This window comes from Dermacentor andersoni, chromosome 11, assembly GCF_023375885.2.
Source record: "Dermacentor andersoni chromosome 11, qqDerAnde1_hic_scaffold, whole genome shotgun sequence".
Taxonomy (NCBI): domain Eukaryota; kingdom Metazoa; phylum Arthropoda; class Arachnida; order Ixodida; family Ixodidae; genus Dermacentor; species Dermacentor andersoni.
The window spans coordinates 27,148,744-27,174,479 of NC_092824.1; the positions used below are offsets into that span (position 1 = coordinate 27,148,744).

The window sequence follows — 25,736 nt, forward strand, 5'->3', positions numbered from 1 at the left end:
CATAGAGGTAAGGGTGAAATTTCGCTCTAGCCCAAACGATGGCGAGGCATTCCTTTTCGGTTGTAGAATAATTGCCTTCCGCTTTTGACAACGACCGGCTAGCGTACGCTATCACGTGTTCATGTCCGTCTTTTCTCTGGACTAGGGCGGCACCGAGGTCTAGGCTACTGGCGTCAGTGTGTATTTCGGTATTGGCGTGCTCGTCGAAGTGCGCAAGTACGGGCGGCGACTACATGCGTCGTTTGAGTTCTTGAAATGCGTCGGCCTGCGGCGTTTCCCACTTGAACTCGACGTCACATTTAGTTAGCTTTGTCAGCGGCTCAGCGATGCGTGAAAAGTCCTTGACAAAGCGCCTATAGTAGGCACACATGCCAAGGAATCTGCGCACCGCCTTCTTGTCGGTTGGCTGCGGGAACTTTGCGATGGCAGCTGTCTTCTGTGGGTCAGGGTGTACTCCTGATTTGCTGATCACGTGGCCTAGGAACAAAAGCTCATCGTAAGCGAAACGGCACTTTTCCGGCTTCTGAGTGAGCCCTGATGTCTTGATGGCTTCTAACGCTGTCGCAAGCCGCCTAAGGTGATCGTCGAAATCTCCGGCGCAGACAACGACGTCATCCAGGTAAACAAGGCACGTCTGCCACTTCAGTCCGGCTAACACCGTGTCCATGACGCGCTGAAACGCTGCAGGCGCCGAGCACAGTCGGAATGGCATGACCTTGAACTCGTAGAGGCCGTCTGGCGTGATGAAGGCAGTCTTTTCGCGATCTCTCTCGTCCACTTCTATTTGCCAGTAGCCAGACTTGAGGTCCATCGACGAGAAGTATTTAGCGTTGCAGATCCGATCCAATGCGTCGTCTATCCGTGGAAGGGGGTACACATCCTTCTTCGTGATCTTGTTCAGTCGACGATAATCGACGCAGAAGCGCAGGGTTCTGTCCTTTTTCTTTACCAGGACTACAGGGGAGGCCCACGGGCTTTTCGACGGCTGGATGATGTCGTCGCGCAGCATTTCGTCGACTTGTTGCCTAATAGCTTCACGTTCTCGCGTCGAAACTCGGTAAGGGCTCTGGTGGAGTGGTCGAGCGCTCTCTTCGGTTATTATGCGATGCTTTGCAACTGGTGTTTGTCGAATCCTCGATGACGTCGAAAAGCAGCCTTTGTATCGTCGGAGAAGACTTCTGATCTGTTGCTGCTTACTCATAGGAAGACTTTGATTCACGTCGAAGTCTGGTTCGGGGACGATGCTCATCGGGGTAGATGTGGCTGAATCCGAGAGAACAGAGGCATTGCTGGTTTCCACAATTTCCTCGATGTATGCGATTGTCGTGCCCTTGTTGATGTGCTTGAACTCTTGGCTGAAGTTGGTTAGCATAACTTCCACTTGCCCTCCGTGGAGTCGAGCGATCCCTCTTGCGACGCAAATTTCACGGTCGAGCAGTAGATGCTGGTCGCCCTCGATGACGCCTTCTACGTCAGCGGGTGTTTCAGTGCCGACGGAAATAATAATGCTGGAGCGCGGCGGGATGCTCACTTGATCTTCGAGCACACTCAAGGCGTGGTGACTACGACAGCTCTCCGGCGGTATCGCTTGATCTTGTGACAGCGTTATCGATTTCGACTTCAGGTCGATGACTGCGCCATGTTGATTCAGGAAGTCCATGCCGAGAATGACGTCTCGTGAACATTGTTGGAGGACAACGAAGGTGGCAGGGTAAGTCCGGTCATGAACGGTAATTCTTGCCGTGCAGATCCCAGTTGGCGTAATCAGGTGTCCTCCAGCGGTCCGAATTTGAGGGCCTTCCCATGCAGTCTTAACTTTCCTCAACTGGGCGGCGATGGGTCCACTCATGACGGAGTAATCAGCGCCTGTGTCCACTAAGGCGGTAACTGCGTGGCCGTCGAGAAGCACGTCGAGGTCGGTGGTTCTTTGTCTGGCGTTGCAGTTAGGTCTTGGCGTCGGATCGCGGCTGCGTCGTGTTGAACTGAAGCTGGCACGTCGCGTCATCAAGTAGTCTTTCGTCGGTGTAGTCTTGGCTTCCTGACTGCGTCGGGACGGCGGCGGGTCGTTATTATGTCGTCGAGGTGGTCTCTTCGTCGTCTTCGTCGGCGGTGGAGGATCTTCGTCAGTTCGACGAACAGCAACCGCACCTCCATCGGTTGCTGCTTTTAGTTTTCCGGATACGGGCTCGCTGACCGGCCCCGGGCTGGGCCAGTGTATGGTAGGCGCTGCGGCGACAGGTAGCGGCCTGGTGATGGCGAACGCGACGGTTGTCGAGAGCTCCACTGAGTAGCGGCGAGGTAGTCGGCGATATCGCGAGGGCGTTCACCTTGCTGTGGGCGTGGAGCGTTCATGGCGAAACCTCGCAGTCCCATTTCCCGGTACGGACATCGTCGGTAGACGTGACCCGCTTCCCCGCAGTGGTAGCAGAGCGGGCGGTGGTCAGGAGCCCGCCAAACGTCGGTCTTCCTCGGGTAGCTGCGCTGGGCGACAGGTGGGCGTGCTGGCGGCGGCGGTGGTCGACGGAATTGCGGCGTTACAGGGCCCTGGCGCGGTCGCGGAGGAGGACCTTGACGGCGTACGACGGCGGCGTAGGTCATCGCTTCGGGCTGGGGTTGCGGTAATTGAGGTTGCACCTCCGGAACTCCAAGTGACCGCTGAACCTCATCTTTGACGATGTCAGCGATCGAGGCCACTTGAGGCTGCGACGACGGGAAAATCTTCTGAAGCTCCTCTCGCAGGAGTGCCCTGATAGCCTCGCGCAGGTCGTCGGAAGCCAGTGATTGAATTCCGGCATAGTTTGTAGAGTTGGTGCGGCGGTAGAATTGCCGGTTTCGCATCTCGAGTGTCTTCTCGATGCTAGTGGCCTCGCGAAGAAACGCGTCGACGGTCTTCGGTGGGCTTCGTACCATACCGGCGAAACGTTCCTCCTTTACACCACGCATCAGTAGCCGGACTTTCTTTTCCTCGGACATTTCCGGGTCGGCGTGGCGGAATAGGCGGCTCATTTCTTCCGTAAAGATGGCAGCGTTCTCGTTTGGTAGCTGCACTCGGGCGTCCAGCATAGCTTCAGCCCTTTCCTTGCGCACGACGCTTGTAAAGTGCGCAGGAAGCCGCTACGGAACAGGTCCCACGTTGTCAAGGTCGATTCCCTGTTCTCAAACCAAGTTCTGGCGGCGTCTTCTAAGGCGAAGTAGATATGCCGCAGCTTGTCGTCGGAGTCCCAGTTGTTGAACGTCGCGATGCGTTCGTAGGTCTCCAGCCATGATTCCGGGTCTTCAGTCGCTGCTCCATGGGAGGTTGATGGGTCCCGAGGTTGTTGTAGGATAACGGGGGACGCTGGGGCAGCCATTGGGGTTGTTTTGACCACGATCTTCTTTGTCGACTCAGGTAGAAGTCCGTGCTCTGGGGGCAGTCCTTGAAGTCTGCGGCTAGCAGGCTGGTCTTGGGTGATGTTGGTTTTCTCCTCGGGCTTCGGGCTTGGATCGCGGCTTTGCGGGGGCGTTCGGTACATGAAAGCACTAGCACCTCTACCAGATGTCACGTGGTGGTGACGTTAAGAACACAGTGGCAATATTGTGAAAGGCAAAACTCGATTTTATTGGGCGAACCTGTGCCCACAAAACAGGCTACACTTATAGCACAACGAAAGCAGCGAACACAGTCGGCGATCGTCGAAAATTTGATCAGCGGGTCAAGGGCGTCGGCTTTTATACAGCAGTCGTCGAATGTACACGTGTCAATAGAAATAGCTTGGTTGCGCAACCCACCGCGGAATTCCAAAGGGGACGCTCCTAACATCCATCCATCCATCGTGTGTTTTCAGGGCTCAGTAACTGCGACGAAAACCTGAGTTTTCTTGTGCATGCTTTGAGCTTGCTTCTGTTTTCTGGTTTTCAGATTTTTTAACCTTTAAATAATTGTTCGCCAATTTTATTTTTTTCTCTTGATTTCGTGCGCGCGGGTGTGTTACCTGTAGATTTGGTTTTGCGGGATAGTCACAACGTCTTCTAGCGCCACGTGTTTCAACACGTGCAAAGCTGCCTGGCGTTAAGTCTTTCTGGCCTTTAAATAATGGTTTGCAAGTAGCAAGATTATTAGCTATTAGTGGTTTTACTGTGTGCGTTTGGCAGGAAAGTGACAGCGTGGCTGCGTGGTTGAACACGTGCTACAATGTGTCATACCTTAAGCCCTTGCGCCATTGATTATTTTTAAAACCTTGGTGAGAATTACTTTGCGATATTTTAAGGATTTAGATCCTATGTGTACCTGTTTTTGCGAGAAGGCGCGTACTCTGCGTTATTATACTATTATAGTATTTGCATTACAAAAAGCCGTGCAAATATATGGGATCAGAGCCAGGAAAGGAGGCAGTGCCCGGGGGCGGGTCCCTCAAGGTAGATGACGGGACGGATGAGAATGGAGAGGGAGTCAATTCGCACACACTGCAATATCGATGCTAGGCTGCAGAAAATGGGGTATTATAGTATTTGCATTACAAAAAGCCGTGAAATACATGGTATCACAGCCAGGAAAGGAGGCAGTGCCCGGGGGGGGGGGGGGGTCCCTCAAGGTAGATGACGGGACGGATGAGAATGGAGAGGGAGTCAATTCGCCCACACTGTAATATCGATGCTAGGCTGCAGAAAATGGAGTATTATAGTATTTGCATTACACAAAGCCGTGCAATACGTGGGATCACAGCCAGGAAAGGAGGCAGTACCCTGGGGGGGTCCCTCAAGGTAGATGACGGGACGGATGAGAATGGAGAGGGAGTCAATTCGCACACACTGTAATATCGATGCTAGGCTGCAGAAAATGGAGTATTATAGTATTTGCATTACAAAAAGTCGTGCAATACATGGGATCATCGCCAGGAAAGGAGGCAGTGCCTGGGGGGGGGGGGGTCCCTCAAGGTAGATGACGGGAGGGATGAGAATGGAGAGGGAGTCAATTCGCACACACTGTAATATTGATGCTAGGCTGCAGAAAATGGAGTATTATAGTATTTGCATTACAAAAAGCCGTGCAATACATGGGATCACAGCCAGGAAAGGAGGCAGTGCCCGGGGGGAGTCCCTCAAGGTAGATGACGGGATGGATGAGAATGAAGAGGGAGTCAATTCGCACACACTGTAATATCGATGCTAGGCTGCAGAAAATGGAGTATTATAGTATTTGCATTACAAAAAGCCGTGCAAAGACATGGGATCACAGCCAGGAAAGGAGGCAGTGCCCGGGGGCGGGTCCCTCAAGGTAGATGACGGGACGGATGAGAATGGAGAGGGAGTCAATTCGCACACACTGCAATATCGATGCTAGGCTGCAGAAAATGGAGTATTATAGTATTTGCATTACAAAAAGCCGTGAAATACATGGTATCACAGCCAGGAAAGGAGGCAGTGCCCGGGGGGGGGGGTCCCTTAAGGTAGATGACGGGACGGATGAGAATGGAGAGGGAGTCAATTCGCCGACACTGTAATATCGATGCTAGGCTGCAGAAAATGGAGTATTATAGTATTTGCATTACACAAAGCCGTGCAATACGTGGGATCACAGCCAGGAAAGGAGGCAGTACCCTGGGGGGGTCCCTCAAGGTAGATGACGGGACGGATGAGAATGGAGAGGGAGTCAATTCGCACACACTGTAATATCGATGCTAGGCTGCAGAAAATAGAGTATTATAGTATTTGCATTACAAAAAGTCGTGCAATACATGGGATCACAGCCAGGAAAGGAGGCAGTGCCCTGGGGGGGGGGGGTCCCTCAAGGTAGATGACGGGACGGATGAGAATGGAGAGGGGGCAATTCGCACACACTGTAATATCGGTGCTAGGCTGCAGAAAATGGAGTATTATAGCATTTGCATTACAAAAAGCCGTGCAATACATGGGATCACAGCCAGGAAAGGAGGCAGTGCCCGGGGGGGGGGTCCCTCTAGGTAGATGATGGGACAGATGAGAATGGAGAGGGAGTCAATTCGCACACACTGTAATATCGGTGCTAGGCTGCAGAAAATGGAGTATTATAGCATTTGCATTACAAAAAGCCGTGCAATACATGGGATCACAGCCAGGAAAGGAGGCAGTGCCCTGGGGGGGGTCCCTCAAGGTAGATGACGGGACGGATGACAATGGAGAGGGAGTCAATTCGCACACACTGTAATATCGATGCTAGGCTGCAGAAAATAGAGTATTATAGTATTTGCATTACAAAAAGTCGTGCAATACATGGGATCACAGCCAGGAAAGGAGGCAGTGCCCTGGGGGGGGGGGTCCCTCAAGGTAGATGACGGGACGGATGAGAATGGAGAGGGGGCAATTCGCACACACTGTAATATCGGTGCTAGGCTGCAGAAAATGGAGTATTATAGTATTTGCATTACAAAAAGCCGTGCAATACATGGGATCACAGCCAGGAAAGGAGGCAGTGCCCGGGGGGGGGGGGTCCCTCAAGGTAGATGACGGGACAGATGAGAATGGAGAGGGGGTCAATTCGCCCACACTGTAATATCGATGCTAGGCTGCAGAAAATGGAGTATTATAGTATTTGCATTACAAAAAGCCGTGCAATACGTGGGATCACAGCCAGGAAAGGAGGCAGTGCCCTGGGGGGGGGGGGTCCCTCAAGGTAGATGACGGGACGGATGAGAATGGAGAGGGAGTCAATTCGCACACACTGTAATATCGATGCTAGGCTGCAGAAAATGGAGTAATATAGTATTTGCATTACAGAAGCCGTGCAATACATGGGATCACAGCCAGGAAAGGAGGCAGTGCCCGGGGGGGGGTCCCTCAAGGTAGATGACGGGACAGATGAGAATGGAGAGGGAGTCAATTCGGCCACACTGTAATATCGATGCTAGGCTGCAGAAAATGGAGTCTTATAGTATTTGCATTACAAAAAGCCGTGCAATACATGGGATCACAGCCAGGAAAGGAGGCAGTGCCCTGGGGGGGGTCCCTCAAGGTAGATGACGGGACGGATGAGAAGGGAGAGGGAGTCAATTCGCACACACTGTAGTATCGATGCTAGGCTGCAGAAAATGGAGTATTATAGTATTTGCATTACAAAAAGCCGTGCAATACATGGGATCACAGCCAGGAAAGGAGGCAGTGCCCTGTGGGGGGAGTCCCTCAAGGTAGATGACGGGACGGATGAGAATGGAGAGGAGACAATTCGCACACACTGTAATATCGGTGCTAGGCTGCAGAAAATGGAGTATTATAGCATTTGCATTACAAAAAGCCGTGCAATACATGGGATCACAGCCAGGAAAGGAGGCAGTGCCCGGGGGGGGGGGGGTCCCTCAAGGTAGATGATGGGACAGATGAGAATGGAGAGGGAGTCGATTCGCACACACTGTAATATCGGTGCTAGGCTGCAGAAAATGGAGTATTATAGCATTTGCATTACAAAAAGCCGTGCAATACGTGGGATCACAGCCAGGAAAGGAGGCAGTGCCCTGGGGGGGGGGGGTCCCTCAAGGTAGATGACGGGACGGATGAGAATGGAGAGGGAGTCAATTCGCACACACTGTAATATCGATGCTAGGCTGCAGAAAATGGAGTAATATAGTATTTGCATTACAGAAGCCGTGCAATACATGGGATCACAGCCAGGAAAGGAGGCAGTGCCCGGGGGGGGTCCCTCAAGGTAGATGACGGGACAGATGAGAATGGAGAGGGAGTCAATTCGGCCACACTGTAATATCGATGCTAGGCTGCAGAAAATGGAGTCTTATAGTATTTGCATTACAAAAAGCCGTGCAATACATGGGATCACAGCCAGGAAAGGAGGCAGTGCCCTGGGGGGGGTCCCTCAAGGTAGATGACGGGACGGATGAGAAGGGAGAGGGAGTCAATTCGCACACACTGTAGTATCGATGCTAGGCTGCAGAAAATGGAGTATTATAGTATTTGCATTACAAAAAGCCGTGCAATACATGGGATCACAGCCAGGAAAGGAGGCAGTGCCCTGTGGGGGGAGTCCCTCAAGGTAGATGACGGGACGGATGAGAATGGAGAGGAGACAATTCGCACACACTGTAATATCGGTGCTAGGCTGCAGAAAATGGAGTATTATAGCATTTGCATTACAAAAAGCCGTGCAATACATGGGATCACAGCCAGGAAAGGAGGCAGTGCCCGGGGGGGGGGGGGTCCCTCAAGGTAGATGATGGGACAGATGAGAATGGAGAGGGAGTCGATTCGCACACACTGTAATATCGGTGCTAGGCTGCAGAAAATGGAGTATTATAGCATTTGCATTACAAAAAGCCGTGCAATACATGGGATCACAGCCAGGAAAGGAGGCAGTGCCCTGGGGGGGGGTCCCTCAAGGTAGATGACGGGACGGATGACAATGGAGAGGGAGTCAATTCGCACACACTGTAATATCGATGCTAGGCTGCAGAAAATGGAGTATTATAGTATTTGCCTTACAAAAAGCCGTGCAATACATGGGATCACAGCCAGGAAAGGAGGCAGTGCCCGGGGGGGGGAGTCCCTCAAGGTAGATGACGGGACGGATGAGAATGGAGAGGGAGTCAATTCGCAAACACTGTAATATCGATGCTAGGTTGCAGAAACTGGAGTATTATAGTATTTGCATTACAAAAAGCCGTGCAATACATGGGATCACAGCCAGGAAAGGAGGCAGTGCCCGGGGGGGGGGGGGGTCCCTCAAGGTAGATGACGGGACAGATGAGAATGGAGAGGGGGTCAATTCGCCCACACTGTAATATCGATGCTAGGCTGCAGAAAATGGAGTATTATAGTATTTGCATTGCAAAAAGCCGTGCACTACATGGGATCACAGCCAGGAAAGGAGGCAGTGCCCTGGGGGGGGGGGTCCCTCAAGGTAGATGATGGGACGGATGAGAATGGAGAGGGAGTCAATTCGCACACACTGTAATATCGATGCTAGGCTGCAGAAAATGGGGTATTATAGTATTTGCATTACAAAAAGCCGTGCAATACATGGGATCACAGCCAGGAAAGGAGGCAGTGCCTGGGGGGGGGGGGGGGTCCCTCAAGGTAGATGACGGGACGGATGAGAATGGAGAGGGAGTCAATTCGCCCACACTGTAATATCGATGCTAGGCTGCAGAAAATGGAGTATTATAGTATTTGCATTACAAAAAGCCGTGGAATACGTGAGATCACAGCCAGGAAAGGAGGCAGTGCCCGGGGGAGGGGGTCCCTCAAGGTAGATGACGGGACGGATGAGAATGGAGAGGGAATGAATTCGCACACACTGTAATATCTATACTAGGCTGCAGAAAATGGAGTATTATAGTATTTGCATTACAAAAAGCCGTGCAATACATGGGATCACAGCCAGGAAAGGTGGCAGTGCCCGGGGGAGGGGGTCCCTCAAGGTAGATGACGGGACGGATGGGAATGGAAAGGGAGTGAATTCGCGCACACTGTAATATCGATGCTAGGCTGCAGAAAATGGAGTATTATAGTATGTGCATCACAATAAGCCGTGCAATACATGGGATCACAGCCAGGAAAGGTGGCAGTGCCCGGGGGAGGGGGTCCCTCAAGGTAGATGACGGGACGGATGAGAATGGAGAGGGAGTGAATTTGCGCACACTGTAATATCGATGCTAGGCTGCAGAAAATGGAGTATTATAGTATGTGCATTACAATAAGCCGTGCAATACATGGGATCACAGCCAAGAAAAGTGGCAGTGCCCGGGGGAGGGGGTCCCTCAAGGTAGATGACGGGATGGATGAGAATGGAGAGGGAGTGAATTCGCACACACTGTAATATCGATGCTAGGCTGCAGAAAATGGAGTATTATAGTATTTGCATTACAAAAAGCCGTGGAATACGTGAGATCACAGCCAGGAAAGGAGGCAGTGCCCGGGGGAGGGGGTCCCTCAAGGTAGATGACGGGACGGATGAGAATGGAGAGGGAGTGAATTCGCGCACACTGTAATATCGATGCTAGGCTGCAGAAAATGGAGTATTATAGTATGTGCATTACAATAAGCCGTGCAATACATGGGATCACAGCCAGGAAAGGAGGCAGTGCCTGGGGGGGGTCCCTCAAGGTAGATGACGGGACGGATGAGAATGGAGAGGGAGTGAATTCGCACACACTGTAATATCGATACTAGGGTGCAGAAAATGGAGTATTATAGTATTTGCATTACAAAAAGCCGTGCAATACATGGGCTCACAGCCAGGAAAGGAGACAGTGCCCGGGGGAGGGGGTCCCTCAAGGTAGATGACGGGACGGATGAGAATGGAGAGGGAGTGAATTTGCGCACACTGTAATATCGATGCTAGGCTGCAGAAAATGGAGTATTATAGTATGTGCATTACAATAAGCCGTGCAATACATGGGATCACAGCCAAGAAAAGTGGCAGTGCCCGGGGGAGGGGGTCCCTCAAGGTAGATGACGGGATGGATGAGAATGGAGAGGGAGTGAATTCGCACACACTGTAATATCGATGCTAGGCTGCAGAAAATGGAGTATTATAGTATTTTCATTACAAAAAGCCGTGCAATACATGGGATCACAGCCAGGAAAGGAGGCAGTGCCTGGGGGGGGTCCCTCAAGGTAGATGACGGGACGGATGAGAATGGAGAGGGAGTGAATTCGCACACACTGTAATATCGATACTAGGCTGCAGAAAATGGAGTATTATAGTATGTGCATTACAATAAGCCGTGCAATACATGGGATCACAGCCAGGAAAGGAGGCTGTGCCCGGGGGAGGGGGTCCCTCAAGGTAGATGACGGGACGGATGGGAATGGAGAGGGAGTGAATTCGCACACACTGCAATATCGATGCTAGGCTGCAGAAAATGGAGTATTATAGTATGTGCATTACAATAAGCCGTGCAACACATGGGATCACAGCCAGGAAAGGTGGCAGTGCCCGGGGGAGGGGGTCCCTCAAGGTAGATGACGGGACGGATGAGAATGGAGAGGGAGTGAATTCGCACACACTGTAATATCGATGTTAGGCTGCAGAAAATGGAGTATTATAGTATTTGCATTACAAAAAGCCGTGCAATACATGGGATCACAGCCAGGAAAGGAGGCAGTGCCTGGGGGGGGGTCCCTCAAGGTAGATGACGGGACGGATGAGAATCGAGAGGGAGTGAATTCGCACACACTGTAATATCGATACTAGGCTGCAGAAAATGGAGTATTATAGTATTTGCATTACAAAAAGCCGTGCAATACATGGGCTCACAGCCAGGAAAGGAGGCAGTGCCCGGGGGAGGGGGTCCCTCAAGGTAGATGACGGGACGGATGAGAATGGAGAGGGAGTGAATTCGCACACACTGTAATATCGATACTAGGCTGCAGAAAATGGAGTATTATAGTATGTGCATTACAAAAAGCCGTGCAATACATGGGCTCACAGCCAGGAAAGGAGGCAGTGCCCGGGGGAGGGGGTCCCTCAAGGTAGATGACGGGACGGATGAGAATGGAGAGGGAGTGAATTCGCGCACACTGTAATATCGATGCTAGGCTGCAGAAAATGGAGTATTATAGTATGTGCATTACAATAAGCCGTGCAATACATGGGATCACAGCCAGGAAAGGAGGCAGTGCCGGGGGGGGGGGGTCCCTCAAGGTAGATGCCGGGACGGATGAGAATGGAGAGGGAGTGAATTCGCACACACTGTAATATCGATACTAGGCTGCAGAAAATGGAGTATTATAGTATTTGCATTACAAAAAGCCGTGCAATACATGGGCTCACAGCCAGGAAAGGAGGCAGTGCCCGGGGGAGGGGGTCCCTCAAGGTAGATGACGGGACGGATGAGAATGGAGAGGGAGTCAATTCGCACACACTGTAATATCGATACTAGGCTGCAGAAAATGGAGTATTATAGTATTTGCATTACAAAAAGCCGTGCAATACATGGGATCACAGCCAGGAAAGGAGGCAGTGCGCGGGGGGGGAGGGGGATCCCTCAAGGTAGATGACGGGACGGATGAGAATGGAGAGGGAGTCAATTCGCACACACTGTAATATCTATGCTAGGCTGCCGAAAATGGAGTATTATAGTATTTGCATTACAAAAAGCCGTGCAATACATGGGATCAGAGCCAGGAAAGGAGGCAGTTCCCGGGGGGGGGGGGGGGGGTGGTCCCTCAAGGTAGATGACGGGACGGATGAGAATGGAGAGGGAGTCAATTCGCACACACTGTAATATCGATGCTAGGCTGCAGAAAATAGGGTATTATTGTATTTGCATTACAAAAAGCCGTGCAATACATGGGATCACAGCCAGGAAAGGAGGCAGTGCGCGGGGGGATCCCTCAAGGTAGATGAAGGGACAGATGAGAATGGAGAGGGAGTCAATTCGCATACACTGTAATTTCATTTGTAGGCTGCAGAAAATAGAGGATTTTCCAGGAAGATCATCTCAAACAGGTTGAAGAGCTCAAAAATGAGCTAAATAGCGTGCGTGATGCACGGAAGGTAGTGGAAAAAAAGACTTGAAGCAGACGAGCAAAAGCTGAACTGCGCCGCCATTGTGAACGAGAATGGTCGTGACAATGGAACGCAGTCCCCTGGCGGGACATGTGAGGGAATGTCAGCAAAGCACGTGGAGTGCATTTAACGTGGCGAGGGAATAGTTGGAAACAGCGGCACCTACCTTAAGGCCGCCACGCGGAAAATTCAAGAGCGCATGGATCAATGCCCCTTGTCGAGTCCGAATCACGCGGAAAAGGACAAAGGGAAGCAGGGAGAGGACGGACAACGTGAAATGATTATCGCGGGCGACTGAAACCTGGCTAGATGCTCGGAAGCAACTGTGTAGAGGGTCGAAGGCGATAAAACAGTGGTGTTAGGGACATTACCAAGGTGGACGCTGGGTTCTTTCTCTCATGGTGCAAGCAAAAGCAAAGCTCGCGGGAAATGGCCACGTGCGCAACCTTGTGATAGTACACGTGGGCTAAAAGACGTCCTAAACAGAAAAAAGAGAGGAATAGCGCAGCGATTCTTGAAGGGGGTGGACAACTTGCGCGAGCTATCCCCTCAGGTGCAGATCGGCGTGTGAATGCTGCCGGAGGTGCCTGTACGTGACAGTCACGTACAACGAGCCGTAGTGACTGCTAATGAAGTGATATGGAAAATGAACCGTGATAAAGACTTCGAAGTTGTCGAAGTAAACAGGGAAGTCAGAAGGAAGTGAGAAGATGTGGTGGTTTTCAGCAAGACGGGATCCACTTCAATTACATGCTTGCACGAGAAGTCGGCTGGCGACTTGCTGGTCGCGCTGTTGCTTTTTTAGGGGGCCCACGGGCGCTCAGGAGCCCAGAGTAGGTAGTAATGAAGAGGGCCCCTTAAGAGAACCTCGGAATAGCATCGCAAATAATAACATTAAAAGGATGACAGACAGCAAGAAAGAGACCTTACCATGCAATGCTACATAAACATGCAGGGCGGCAGAAGAAAGGAATAGTGGGCAGAGATTGTGGAGGTGTTAAATAGAGAACAAATACGGGTGTATTCGGTTACAGAAACGCACCTCAGAGACTCGGAAGAGCCGCCAGTGATTGAGAGTTATGTTTGAGAAGGGTGCGACAGAAAAGCCGGAAAGGAATGGAAGGGAATGCGGAAAGCTCACTCATCAATGAGCCAAAAGGAAAAGAGTAACCCTTTGGTTATCAGGTAGAATGAGTAGGAAACAATTTACTGGGCATTAGGTATTTGTGGACTGGAAATAATTGCACAGAGAAGAATCAAGGGTTAGTGGAATGCATAAGTGCGGATATAAGGTGTTTCGGGAATTCTGCTGAAATTATCCTATTATGTAACGTGAATTCCCACATACAGGATTTAGATCGCTATACCGACAATAACGGCAAGTCAATGCTACACCTTTGTGAGCAACATAAGCAGGTTATCGTGTATACTGGGCATAAGTGTGAAGGACAAATGACGTGGGAAGTGGGAAATCGGCTATCAACCATTGATTACTGTGTGATGACAGAAAGAATTCATGATTGGTTGAGAGGAATTGTCATTGATGAGGAAAGGTATAGCAGCATAGGGAGTGATCATAAACTCATCATTTTGAAAATTGGATAAGTAGTTGGGAAAGAGAGCAAGGAGTGCAAAATGGCCAGTCTAAAATGGAACGCTGAACAAATAACAAATATAGTCACTAGAGTCGAGGGAGAACTGGGAATATGGTCAAGAGTGGAATATTGTGAAATTCTAAGTGTAATAACGACAGAAATATGGAAAGAGAAATAACATGTTCGTTAGAAAGGAAAAAGAAAATAAACAGAAAAGCTGGTGGAACAGGGAGATACCAGAAGTGATCACCGAACGACAGAAAGCATCCCGAGAGCACTGGCAGGCAAAGAAGGAGCAGTTGCCGCAGGATGAAGTAGCCAGTAAATGGGAAATATACCGGGAGAAAAAGTATATGGTTCGAATACTGGTGCAAGCAAAGATGAAATGTGAAAGTGAACGTTGCTTGTTAGAAATACCTGAGAAAAAGAAGGCCATACCTAGAATATTTTGGAACCAGATAAAATTATTAGGCAGGAAGTAAACAACAATACGACAACATATCCTAGACTAACATAACAACCGAATCTTTCCGCGGCAATGACGAGGCTGCATTTTAAGAAGAAAAGGACCATGAAAGAGAACCAGTTGGAAAAAGAGCTCGTGATGACAAATTTCAACTGGAAGGAAGCCGAAGAGAAAATTCCTAAGCACAGAACTACTCGATGTTCCCATTAGGCTGAATAATGAACTAAGACAAAAAGTAAGGAAGCTCTTTCGAAAGCAGTGGAAGAAACCTTAAGAGAAAGACGAATACCAGACAGTTGGCGACAAAGAAAAAGGAAATAAATTTATAGAGGTATGTGGTAGAAACATAGAATTCACTCGTAGTATAGGCCATTGTCAGTTACGTCGGTAACGTACAGGTCACGATGCAGGAAAATAAATTTGAGCTGTAAGCAACGGCAATGACATCAAAATAGGTAGGCGTCCGGATGATAACTTATTTGTCCTTACTTAGCGTATAGAAATAGCAAGAGTAGAAAGGAAACCATTATATGTAGCCTTTTCAGACGTTACACGAGCGTAAGACAACCGAGACCACAATATCTTGACGAATATTCTGAAAGGGGGAGGCTTAGGCAATAGTTGTTTACAGCTCTTGAGAAATATTTGCCAAGGATGCATGCCGTTTGCATTGAATCAGAAGGGACGAGGAGCGAGGACGAAATTAATAACAACAAGGGACGTGTAAGCAGGAGTGCCCGTAATCCCCACAGCTGTTTATGATCTACAGGTTTAGAATAGAAAGTGCACAAGAAAGAAGAAATGTCGGGTTTAATCTGAAATACAAACAGGCGGGTGCAGCAGAAGAGCAGCAGCGTTCAGGTCTGTTTTCAGTGGACGACTTTGCGTTGCTAGCTAACAAGCAAAGTTATATATGCATTGTCTGTCTAGCATTTATGGACTGGAAGCCAAGAACTAAGGTCTGACTCTTAGCGTTAAAATGTCAGGTCTTTTCGTATTCGCTGAAAACAGTGAACAGACAGTGTCAATAGAGGGCCGGAAAATACCTCGCGTAAAAGAATATAAATACCTTGGTATATGGATAAACGAAGCGAAATAATATATGGAAAGCAAGGTGAAAATAATAGTAAAGGGGAAGAGAAATGCGGCCATAATGAAACAGATCGCAATGAAGATCGTATATATGGTACGAGGTGCCCCGGGGTATGTGTAATGTTTCCAGGACTTACATTTGCAAATGCGGTTCTTTCATTTCATTGGTGCAATTAGGGCGGTATTCTGTAAAAGTCAACCTAGTGGACTGTCCATTTCGGCCGTTGCTCATTGGATGGAGCTGTACGAGAGAAGACAAGCGACCCTAGCAAATCAGCAGCGGCAGAAATGGACAGCCCACTAGGTGGACTCTTAAAGAATACCCCCTCCCCCCTCCTCCCGCGCTCAGGACTCGATGGCATCCGAAGGTCAGTGGGTTCCCTCGCACACGGGAAGACTAAAATCAATCTGTGTAGGGTGATATAGGCAGATGAAAAATCAGGGAAAGAAACAATGTATGGTAACTCAAAGCGGAGCTCACTAGTTTGCGAAGCGAGATCAGGATGTCTTAAAACATGCCCCTATAAAGAGAGATATAAGAACGAAGAACAACCAAGTGTTTGCTGAGCTAGGGAAGCTAGGGAAACAACGGAGCATGTTTTATTGGAATGTGGTGATATCTGCCCAGTGGTCAATTTATGCCTCACTGGCCTTCTTGAAGTCCCTGGTTTGAGCGAGAGCAGAGGAAAAGAAAACATGTTCGCTATAGAGATTACTAAAAGGCGAACGAAGGTGTACAAAAACAAAGTTCCCAATATGGGTTTACGATGCCGGCCACCGTGGCCGATATTCCATGAGGGCCAAATGCGAAAACACCCCTATACTTAGATTTAGGTTCACACTAAAGAACCCCAACTGGTCTAAATTATTGCAGAATACCTCAAACGGCGCGCCTAATCTATTACTCGTTCGTTCTCTATGGCGCTCCTCACAATACTGGTGACCTACTAGACGCAAAATTATGTCACGGACCTGTCTATCGTTGCCAAGCTGCGTGTTAAGTCGTGAAACTGACAAAGCATGCAGCAGGTTTGTTTTCAGACAACAACAAATGGATCTGTTTTACTACAGTAATTTTCAAACGTGACCGCACCAGTTTGAGGAACTATAGTATTTCGATGCCATCGTCTTCATCAGCCTCCGCCTATTATGTCCACTGCAGGACGAAGACCTCTTCCAGCAACCGCCAATTACTCCAGTCTTGTACAAGCTGATTCCGAGATGCAGCTGCAAATTTCTTCACTTCATGACCTAACCTATTTTTATGCATGCATAGAGTGCCATTCCTTTCCTATGGCAGCCATTCTGTAACTCTAAAAGGCCGTTTATAGTCCGACGTAACGTCCGCGCGCGCACACGCTACGTTACGTCGGCGAAAACGACCCCTCTATAGTCGGGCGCACCGGCGCAGCCAACGTAACCGGCGGCTTCCGACGCACCCCGACGGGCCCGGCGCCGATATGGCTCCTGAGCCATTCGCGCGTCGGAGTCGGCGGAACTCTCGCACCACAATGCATTGCGCGCGGAGAAAAAGGCGCCAACACGAGTCCGCAGACGGCTTTTGCGGACGGCGCGCGACTTGGCGAACGTTCTGCGCATGCTCCGAAGATAATAGCCGACGGCGGACGCGTTGAAGTATAGAGGGGATGGCATCTCGGCTGGCGCAGCGCAACCGACGTAGCGTGACTGACCACGAACGACGCTCGCCCGCGCGCCGATAACGTCGGACTATAAACGTGCCTTCCGGTTTACCGGTCTACCGGTTATCTAGAAGAACCAAGTGGCCCGCCGAGCTGCATTCTTTTATGCGAAGCATACTAGCCGCACAACCACGCTCTTTCTTGCTGCGCCGCGCGCACCGCGTAGCTACCATATGACGTCATAACAGCTGCAAAAGCGGAGGCTCATCTCGTGCGCTCGCTTGCGGCCGCGTAGCTACATAGCCGGGTCTCAGCTCGTGCGCTCGCCTGCGGTAGGACAGATGGTACTGCGGCCTAACTCCCGCTACTCCCGCTAGGGTACTGACGTCACAACAGCTGCAAGCCGGTCTCAACTCTTGCGCTCGCCTGCGGTCGCACAGCCGGTGCTGCGGCCTAACTCCCGTTCCTCCCGCTAGGGCACTGGCGTCATAACACCTGTATAAAAGAGCGGCGCGCTCTCGTCGAGGCCAGTTGTATAGCGCGATGGCGGGAAAGGAAAGGGCCGCTCGTCAGACCGCAAAGCGCAAGTTACAAAGAGCCACGGAAACGGCCGAAGAACGAGAAGTTCGGCTTGCCAAGTGACGTGTACAGTACGCGGCTAAACAGCAGCGTTCCTCCCCACAGAGTCCGAGGTAAAGGATGAAGTTGCGAGTGTATCTGGGAGTACTTCTACTCTAGTATGCTTCGCATCCTGGGCTTAACCTTAGCTAAGCCACAGCCATTTTATTTCTCCTAATGTCAACTAAATATCGGCTATCCCCTCTTGCTCTCTGGTCCACGCCACTCGCTTCCTCTGTTTTAACGTTATGCCTTGCATGTTTCGGTCCATTGCTCTTTGTGCGGAGCTTAGATTTTTCTCGAGCTTCTTCGTTAATGTCCAACTTTCTGTCACATTTGTTGACACTGGTATAATCCAATGATTCTACATTTTTTTCCTTTTCAATGACAGTGGTAAGCTGCCAGTCAGGATTTTTTATTGCCTTCCGTACGCATCCAACGCATTTTTAATCTTCTGTAAATTTACTTCTCATTGTCAGGATCCCGTGAGAGTAATTGTCCTACATCATCAATGTGACCCTGCGTCAATGCTGTTTCCTTGCCTCGCTGTTCAACATTACCTTTGGCTTCCTGCATATTATTCTTCAACCCCTCCCTTGCATTGCCTCTATTAAAATACTAAATGAAATGTTTTCAATTCATACGCACTGTTACCGAAGAATACGATGTCATCTGTTAAGCTACGGTTGCCGAGATATTCGCCATTGATCTTCAATGCTAAGCCGCCGCTTTACCTTGAGTACTTATATAAGCATGCAGTGTATAGCAATGGCAATATTGTGCCTCCTTCCCAGATCCCTTTCTTTAAAGGTAATCTACTACTTTCCTGGTGGAGAACCAAGGCAGCCACGGAATCTTTGCAGACATTTCCTAAGACATCCAACTATGTGTCTTGAACTAATGAATGAAAGGCATATACACAAATTAAGTGTACTTCAAATGTTCCTAATTGACTGATTTATGACAAGCATCTGGTCGATTATAGAATATCCCTTCGTTAAGCACTCGGGGTTGAATGAAGTCAAGTGTTTCCCTAATTATGTTGGAAGTTATCTTGTTTCAATACCGAAAGCAAGCCCATGTGCCTGTAATTCCTCAATTTTTTATTGCTTTATGCTGTCGTAAGCTATGGGAACTCGGTCAGTATTCAATATCACAGAACCGTCTGTTGCAAAACGAGTAACAACACTTAAAATGTTTACAGAATGACCCTGTATTTACGTTGTGCAATGCATTGTTTCCATTCACGTGACATAATATAATTATTTGACTATTGAGCAAATATTTGCCACAAATGTAGGTCGCAAGCATGTTGTAGGAATACATACGGTCTCATTGTTGTTGGGTGCCATGACCTTGAGGTAGGTCGCTGCTGAAAGTATGCACAGCGTAACCACCATGACCACAGCCGCCAGCAAAGCATGGGCCTCCGAGTACTCATAAGGGCCATATGTAGGCAAGGAGGCGAGCGCAGTGGACGCCACCGGATCGCCGTAGGCCGCAATCGCGCAGCACCAGCCGTAGATGGCCTCGGCTGTCTGAGGTATCCCCGGCTGCTGCTCTCTGTATATTTCTGATGCCCAGAAGTACAGCAGCAGCCGGGTTAGCCCCCTGGCAGCCAGCGTGGCCACCCAGGCTTGCCAGGAGCCCCAGTGTCCCATGCAGGCGGAGAGCGTTGGGAAGGTTGGCATCGTCTGAGAATGAGATAGAGCAAAGAAAATGTTCCATCTAAGTAGAAAATACACTTCGGACGAACAAACATGAAATTGTTAGGTAACAGTGCTGCTTAGCGTTGCTGCCACTGTGTCGAGGCACACGCGCTGTTGAACGAACAAAACAGACAAGATACCCCAAGTCCCAAACCAAGGAGGCCCCCTTTTTACTGTAAGCGCACTGGTTTATGAATCCTGGTGGGAAAGCGGACGTCGCTCATTGGAGGAACACGGGTCGGGTTCGATGCAACGCCACAAGCACCGTGCTAACATAGTATTGCGTGCGGACAAGCTCGGGGTAAAACAAAGAGCGAGAAAATCCCATTCGACGGAGTAGCTGCTTGTCACATGTCTGACTATATAACCTGGAAAGTTATCGTGCACCCTTGCGAAGCCTGTTTACGCCACTTGTGTCCTAACTATGTGAACGTTATTCGCTAGGGGCTCATAGTGATTCTCCAAAAGGGGGCCGAAAATGGGACAACCTTAGAGTGTTGCCGGCACTTACTCGCGTACAGATGTTTACTCGAAATAAACGTGCCAGAATTTCAGCGGTATAATTACCCCTCCCTTGAACAAGCGTAAATGAGCATGTGAAAATATAAGGTGGAACGTGCCAAAGCAAGACGGGTGGCTATGAGACGCCGTAGGAGCTCTCCAGGGTAAGTTCGACCACCCGAAGTTCTTTAAAGCTCCCAGAAAGCAGGTGACATGAAACGCGCGACCAGCAGGTGCTCAGCAGCGGGACAGACAGAGGTACCCACCGCAATGGTTAAAGAAAAGCGGAACGGTCACTGCAGTCGAAGAAGCGCGTTTTTCCAATGTTGCACTTACCCCTTTGCGGGAGAAGTGGTTGATCTTTGCTGCTCCTGCCGTCCTCGATGCACCACAAGTAGCGGAAGATCAAGGATGCTTCCAGAATCATGTAACAGAGGTAAATTCACATGATTTCATGAATACACGCTACTCAAGAAAAATTGAATTGTTACTTCTTTGCGTTTTCCTTCATATTTTGGCACGTTCCCATGAGGGGGAGAGGGCTGACCATGGTCCTCAGTGGACACAGAATATGCACTTCTTGCTTCCCGTAAATTTTTTGAACAGTACTATTGATATCTAATTAATAGTAAATATAAATTATCTTGTGTTTCTGTTTCACTAATGTTGGTCATACCAATTATGACGAAGTATATATGAACATTACGCAATTCACTGTTAATAATGAGGTAAATGTGCTTAACATGAGAGTCTACCAGCCGCAATGATGTACTCATGTACTGTTTGTCACACCTCCTTTTAATCTCAACCAAGGGTACTTGCCCGAAATGATAACATGTTAATCTCTCAGAGGAGAATGAATATACACGATATGGGCTGCTCTAGACAGATCATTAATTGCATTTGTGGCAGAATAAGAGGAAGCGCTCCAGTGATTCTATATTCCCGCATGGACCAGGAAGGTTTGATAGTGCGTACCCACACCTACTCGTGTGCAGATTTAGTTGCGGTATACGACATCGTAATAGCGTAAAGGAAACTTCGCATTGCCGAGAGGGACAAGACCGAACATTCCAGGGGAGCGCTAAATGCACGTAATTCCGTGCAGCAAAGAGCTCATTTTTTGCACCTAGGACTATTTGTCGCGGTCGCAACCTTGTTACCACCAGCAGAGTAAGGCTTGGAATAAAGAAACCCACTGGCCCAATAATGGCTGCCTTTCCCATCCTGTATGCCATCTCATTATGGGCTTGTCCACAATGTTCAGATATCTACAAAAACCCAATTTCTTTACCATGATGTGGAATAACCCCAAGGTACTGCTGTATCTAAACGTTACTGGCACATAGCCGCTCTGTTGGATTCTCGAAATGCTGGCTCGTGCGCACTACGCAGCATTCGCCAAGAGGCGGCAGGGTAAACACACAAACATCGTTTGTCTGGCGTATCGTTGGTAAATAAATATAATTACCAAATTACAAAAAACCTACACAAATGACAGGTACCCACCGTGGGGTAATAGAAAAAGCTAGAATAAAATACCACGGGAAGAGTAATTTTCTGCGGTCTTCAAAACTGACAAAGTGCTGCTGCTAAAATGAATGAAAATATAAATCAGTATTTACGATAATTCGTCATTTCAGAAATCCGCCCGATTGCTAGCAAGAATAAAAGTGCTTCATCAATGTTCAAACAAGCTTGTGACAGCACCCAAACGTGAAAGTTTCCAGCGAAAGTAAGACGTGGACGTTCATGCTGAGACCAAGCTTGTTTATAGGGACCCCAAGCAACCTCTTAGCGGGTGAAATCTTCGGCACGCAACGTGGTCAATTGTTTCGGGTTTCTCCGCTTTGTGTACACAAAGTAAATGCAGCCAAACGATCCTTGTGGGTGTCGGAATTTAGTGTCGGGACACGGCAGCGTAACCTCTTTAGTGTAGGCTCTATTTTGCGTGCTGGGCTCCGCTTGTACCCGACTCTTAGCGTCAGTGCTAGCCTGGTGCTGCTCAAGAACTTCGATCCCAAGTACTCCGTTGAGAACCTCAAGTAGTTCGATGCCATCGTCATCATCAGCGTCCACCTATTTTATGTCCATTGCAGGACGAAGACCTCTTCCAGCCACCGCCAATTACTCTGGTCTTGCACAAGCTGATTCCGAGTTGCAGCTGCAAATTTCTTCACTTCATCACCGAACATATTTTTATGCTTCCATCGAGTGCCGTTCCCTTCCTATGGCAGCCATTCTGTTACTCTAATGGTCCACCGGTTATCTAGGAGAACCAGGTGGCCCGCCGAGCTGCATTTTGTTCTCCAAATGTGAACTAAATACCGGCTATCCCCTCTTGCTCTATGGTCCACGCCGCTCGTTTCCTGTCTTTTAACGTTACGCCTTAAATTTTCCTTTTATCGCTTTCTCTGCGGAGCTTAGCTTTTCTTCGACCTTCTTTGTTCTGCCCAAATGTTGGCGCCAGTATAATGCAACGATTCTACATTTTTCTTTTCAATGAGAGTGGTAAGCTGCCAGTCATAATTTGTTAATTCCTCCCATGTGCCCTCCAACCCATTTATTTTTTTCATTTATACAAGTACCTGCAGCACCACAAGAGCATTATTGCCGGGGTGGGGGGGGGGGGGGGGGGGACAATGAGGAAAATAAACATGTGACAAAAAAATAGAAACAGCTAAGCACAGGTGCTAAAAGTAACAAAATACGTAACATCGATGAGTCATCTCGACGGCGAAACGGTCTTCAGCAAAACTGCCGTGCAAAATCGCAACACAGAAATGGCAAGGGGACACTATCGCATGAAGCGCAATGCCAGCCAAATGATGTTAATTAAGTTAACGGAATGATATTATACTACGGCATACTGCGTGACAATAAAGACAAAATTTCTGAACTCGTTTTACATTCACCAATGCTCTTGGGAATCCTATTCCCGTGTGCGGAAGCACGCGGAATGAATGAATTACGGTAGACAACAGTACGACAGCGCATTTCAAGAACTTTCAGGCCGTGATCACATCGTTTAGAGATGAAGTGGGTAGGATTATTGTGCAACGTCTTATTTATTTCTGGGAGATTAGAATGAATTCAGAAAAAAAGTTCTAATTTTGCAGTGAATCGGCGGTGTGCTAGTGTTTTCTAACCAAGGTCTTCTTTAACTAATGTAATACTTCTACGGAAGTTATAATTACCAGAAAGAAATCTTGCAGCGCGGTTTTGGACGCGTTCAAGCTTTTCTATAAGTTTAGAGCTTTGGGGGTCTCATACCTGGCAAGCGTATTTGGGGGGCTTTATAAAAAATACGTCTATCAAGCTTTAGTATACGAGATGATGTTAAGGTTAAGCATTCAATATGTCTGCTCTATGTTAATTTTTCTGAAAAATAGACCCCGAGGTATGTATAGTGTTGGACCTTTTCAAGGAATAGTCCGTCCAATTTATACACTGATCTCACAGGAAAGCGTTTATGGGTGAATGACACAAGCTGACATTTAGCACTGTTCAAAAGGAAAGACATGCCGCACTTAATGCACCGAACATGAGTTTAGATCATTCTGCAAACTACTAACATCACAATCATTTTAAACATTCCTGTATATGGCACAATCATCAGCATATAACCTCATTCTGCATTCCAGATTGTGGACAATGTCATTTATAAAGACTAAAAATAACAAAGGCCCCAAAACAGACCTATTTTATTCTTCTGTAAATATCTGTCCCATTGTGAGGATTCCCTGTGAGTAATTGTCCTACATCAACGTTCCCCTGTGCAGACTCTCGACGCTGACTCGCGATAATGAATTCTTGTTGCCTTGCTACCCTATTGGACATTGCCTTTGTCTCCTGCATATTCATCTTCCACCCCACGCTTGCACTCCCTCGGTTAAAATACTAAATCAAATGTTTTCATTTCATACCCATTTTTTGCCGAATAATAGGATGTCATCTGCTAAGTTAAGTTGCCTAGATATTCAACATTGATCCCCACTGCTAAGCCACCCCAGTCTAATAGCATCAATACCTATATAAGCTTGCAGTGAATATCGATGGTAATATTGTGCCTCCTCGCCTGACCCCATTCCTTGTAGGCAATCTTCTACTTTTCTATTGGAGAAGGAAGGCAGCAGCGGATTCTTTGCAGATATTTCCTAAGATATTCAAGGATGTGCCTTGTACTCCTGCGCAGAGCTTCATGATGGCTGATATGTCCAATGAATCAAATTCCTTTTGAAAATCAATGAAAGGCATATACAGGGGCTGAGTGTACTCCAATATATTCTCATATAACTGATTTGTGGCAAACATCTGGGCCATTGTAGAATATCCCTTCATGAAGCCAGCGTGTTCTCTTGGTTGAATGAAGTAAATCCTTTCCCTTATTCTATCGGAAACACCTTGGTGAATACAATACTCGATACTGAAAGGATGCTCATGTGACTGTAATTCTTCAGTTCTTTATCGGTTTATGCTATCGAAAGCTATAGGAACTCAGTATCCAGTCTCACACAACCGTCTATTGCAAAACGAGAAACAACTCTTAAAATATTTATAGAATGACCCTGTATTCACGGCGTGGAATGAATTGTTTCCTCGAGATGGCATAATAATATTTTTTTACTGTTGAGTAAATATTTCCGACAAATGTAGGGCACGAGCATGCTGCAGGAATACGTACCGTCGCGTTGCCCGCATCGACTTGCATCTTCACGAAGGTCGATGCTGTGAGGACGGCGACGATCCCCACTATGACGACGGCGGCCAGGGCGCCGTGCGCGTTCGCGAACCAGGTAGCGTCAGGTAGAAGACAGGTAGCGTAGCCAGCGCTGTAGCGGCCACAGGGTCGGCGTAGGCGACGACAGCGCAGCCACAACCGTAGAGGGCTCGGGCTCCCTGGGGGATCCTCGGCTACTGCTGGCGGTAAATCACCGCCGCCATAAAGTAGAGCAGCAGCCTGGTTGCTGTCAGCGTCGCCACCCACGTTTCCCTGCGGCGTCAGTGCCCCAGGCACGCGGAAAACGTCGGCTGCGGTGGCCTTTCCTGACAATGAGATGGAACAAAGAAAATGCTCTAACCAAGTAGAAAATACAATTCGGACGAACCAACCGGAAATCGGAAAGAAATATTGCCGTCTAGCGTTGCTGCCACTGTGTCGGGACGCACAACTGACAACAGTCCAAGTCCCAAACCAAGCTCCCCGTTTAGCGTCAGCGCACGCGTTTATATATCCTGGCGGGCGGTGACGTCACCAGCGAGCTTGGACGCCGCAGCAGTCTTGCAAAGCGAGCGACGCTCAGTGGAACGCCGGAGCACTTTGATGCGTTCCGGTGCGCGTTCATTGGAGCGCCGGTGGCGTTCGATGCAACGCCACATGCAGCCTGCTAACGTAGTATTGCGTGCGTACACGCTCGGGCAAAAGAGAAAGCTAGAAAATGCTATTCGACGGAGTAGCTGTCTAACATGTCTAACTATCACCTGGATAGTTATCGTACAACCCCGCGAGGCACGTTTGCTGCACTTGTGCCCTAACCGAGTGAACGTGCTCCACTAGGGGTGTACAATGATTTTTTAAAAGGGAGCCGAAAATGGGGCAACCATGGAGTGTTGCCGGTACTTACTCGCGTACTGATGTGC

General features: G+C 48.8%; 1 protein-coding gene across 1 annotated transcript in view; it reads right to left on the minus strand.

Annotated features, from left to right (window-relative positions):
- Positions 1-25,223, minus strand: part of LOC126517581 (uncharacterized) — a 68,948-nt gene extending 43,725 nt beyond the window's left edge. The window contains exons 1-3 of the mRNA XM_072285165.1: positions 24,781-25,223; positions 20,433-20,510; positions 19,215-19,580 (exon numbers count right to left, since the gene is read on the minus strand). Of these exons, the coding sequence (XP_072141266.1) occupies positions 19,215-19,577 (363 nt within the window). The 5' untranslated portion in view covers positions 19,578-19,580; positions 20,433-20,510; positions 24,781-25,223. The remainder of the gene's footprint in view (positions 1-19,214; positions 19,581-20,432; positions 20,511-24,780) is intronic.
- Positions 25,224-25,736: the final 513 nt, after the last annotated feature.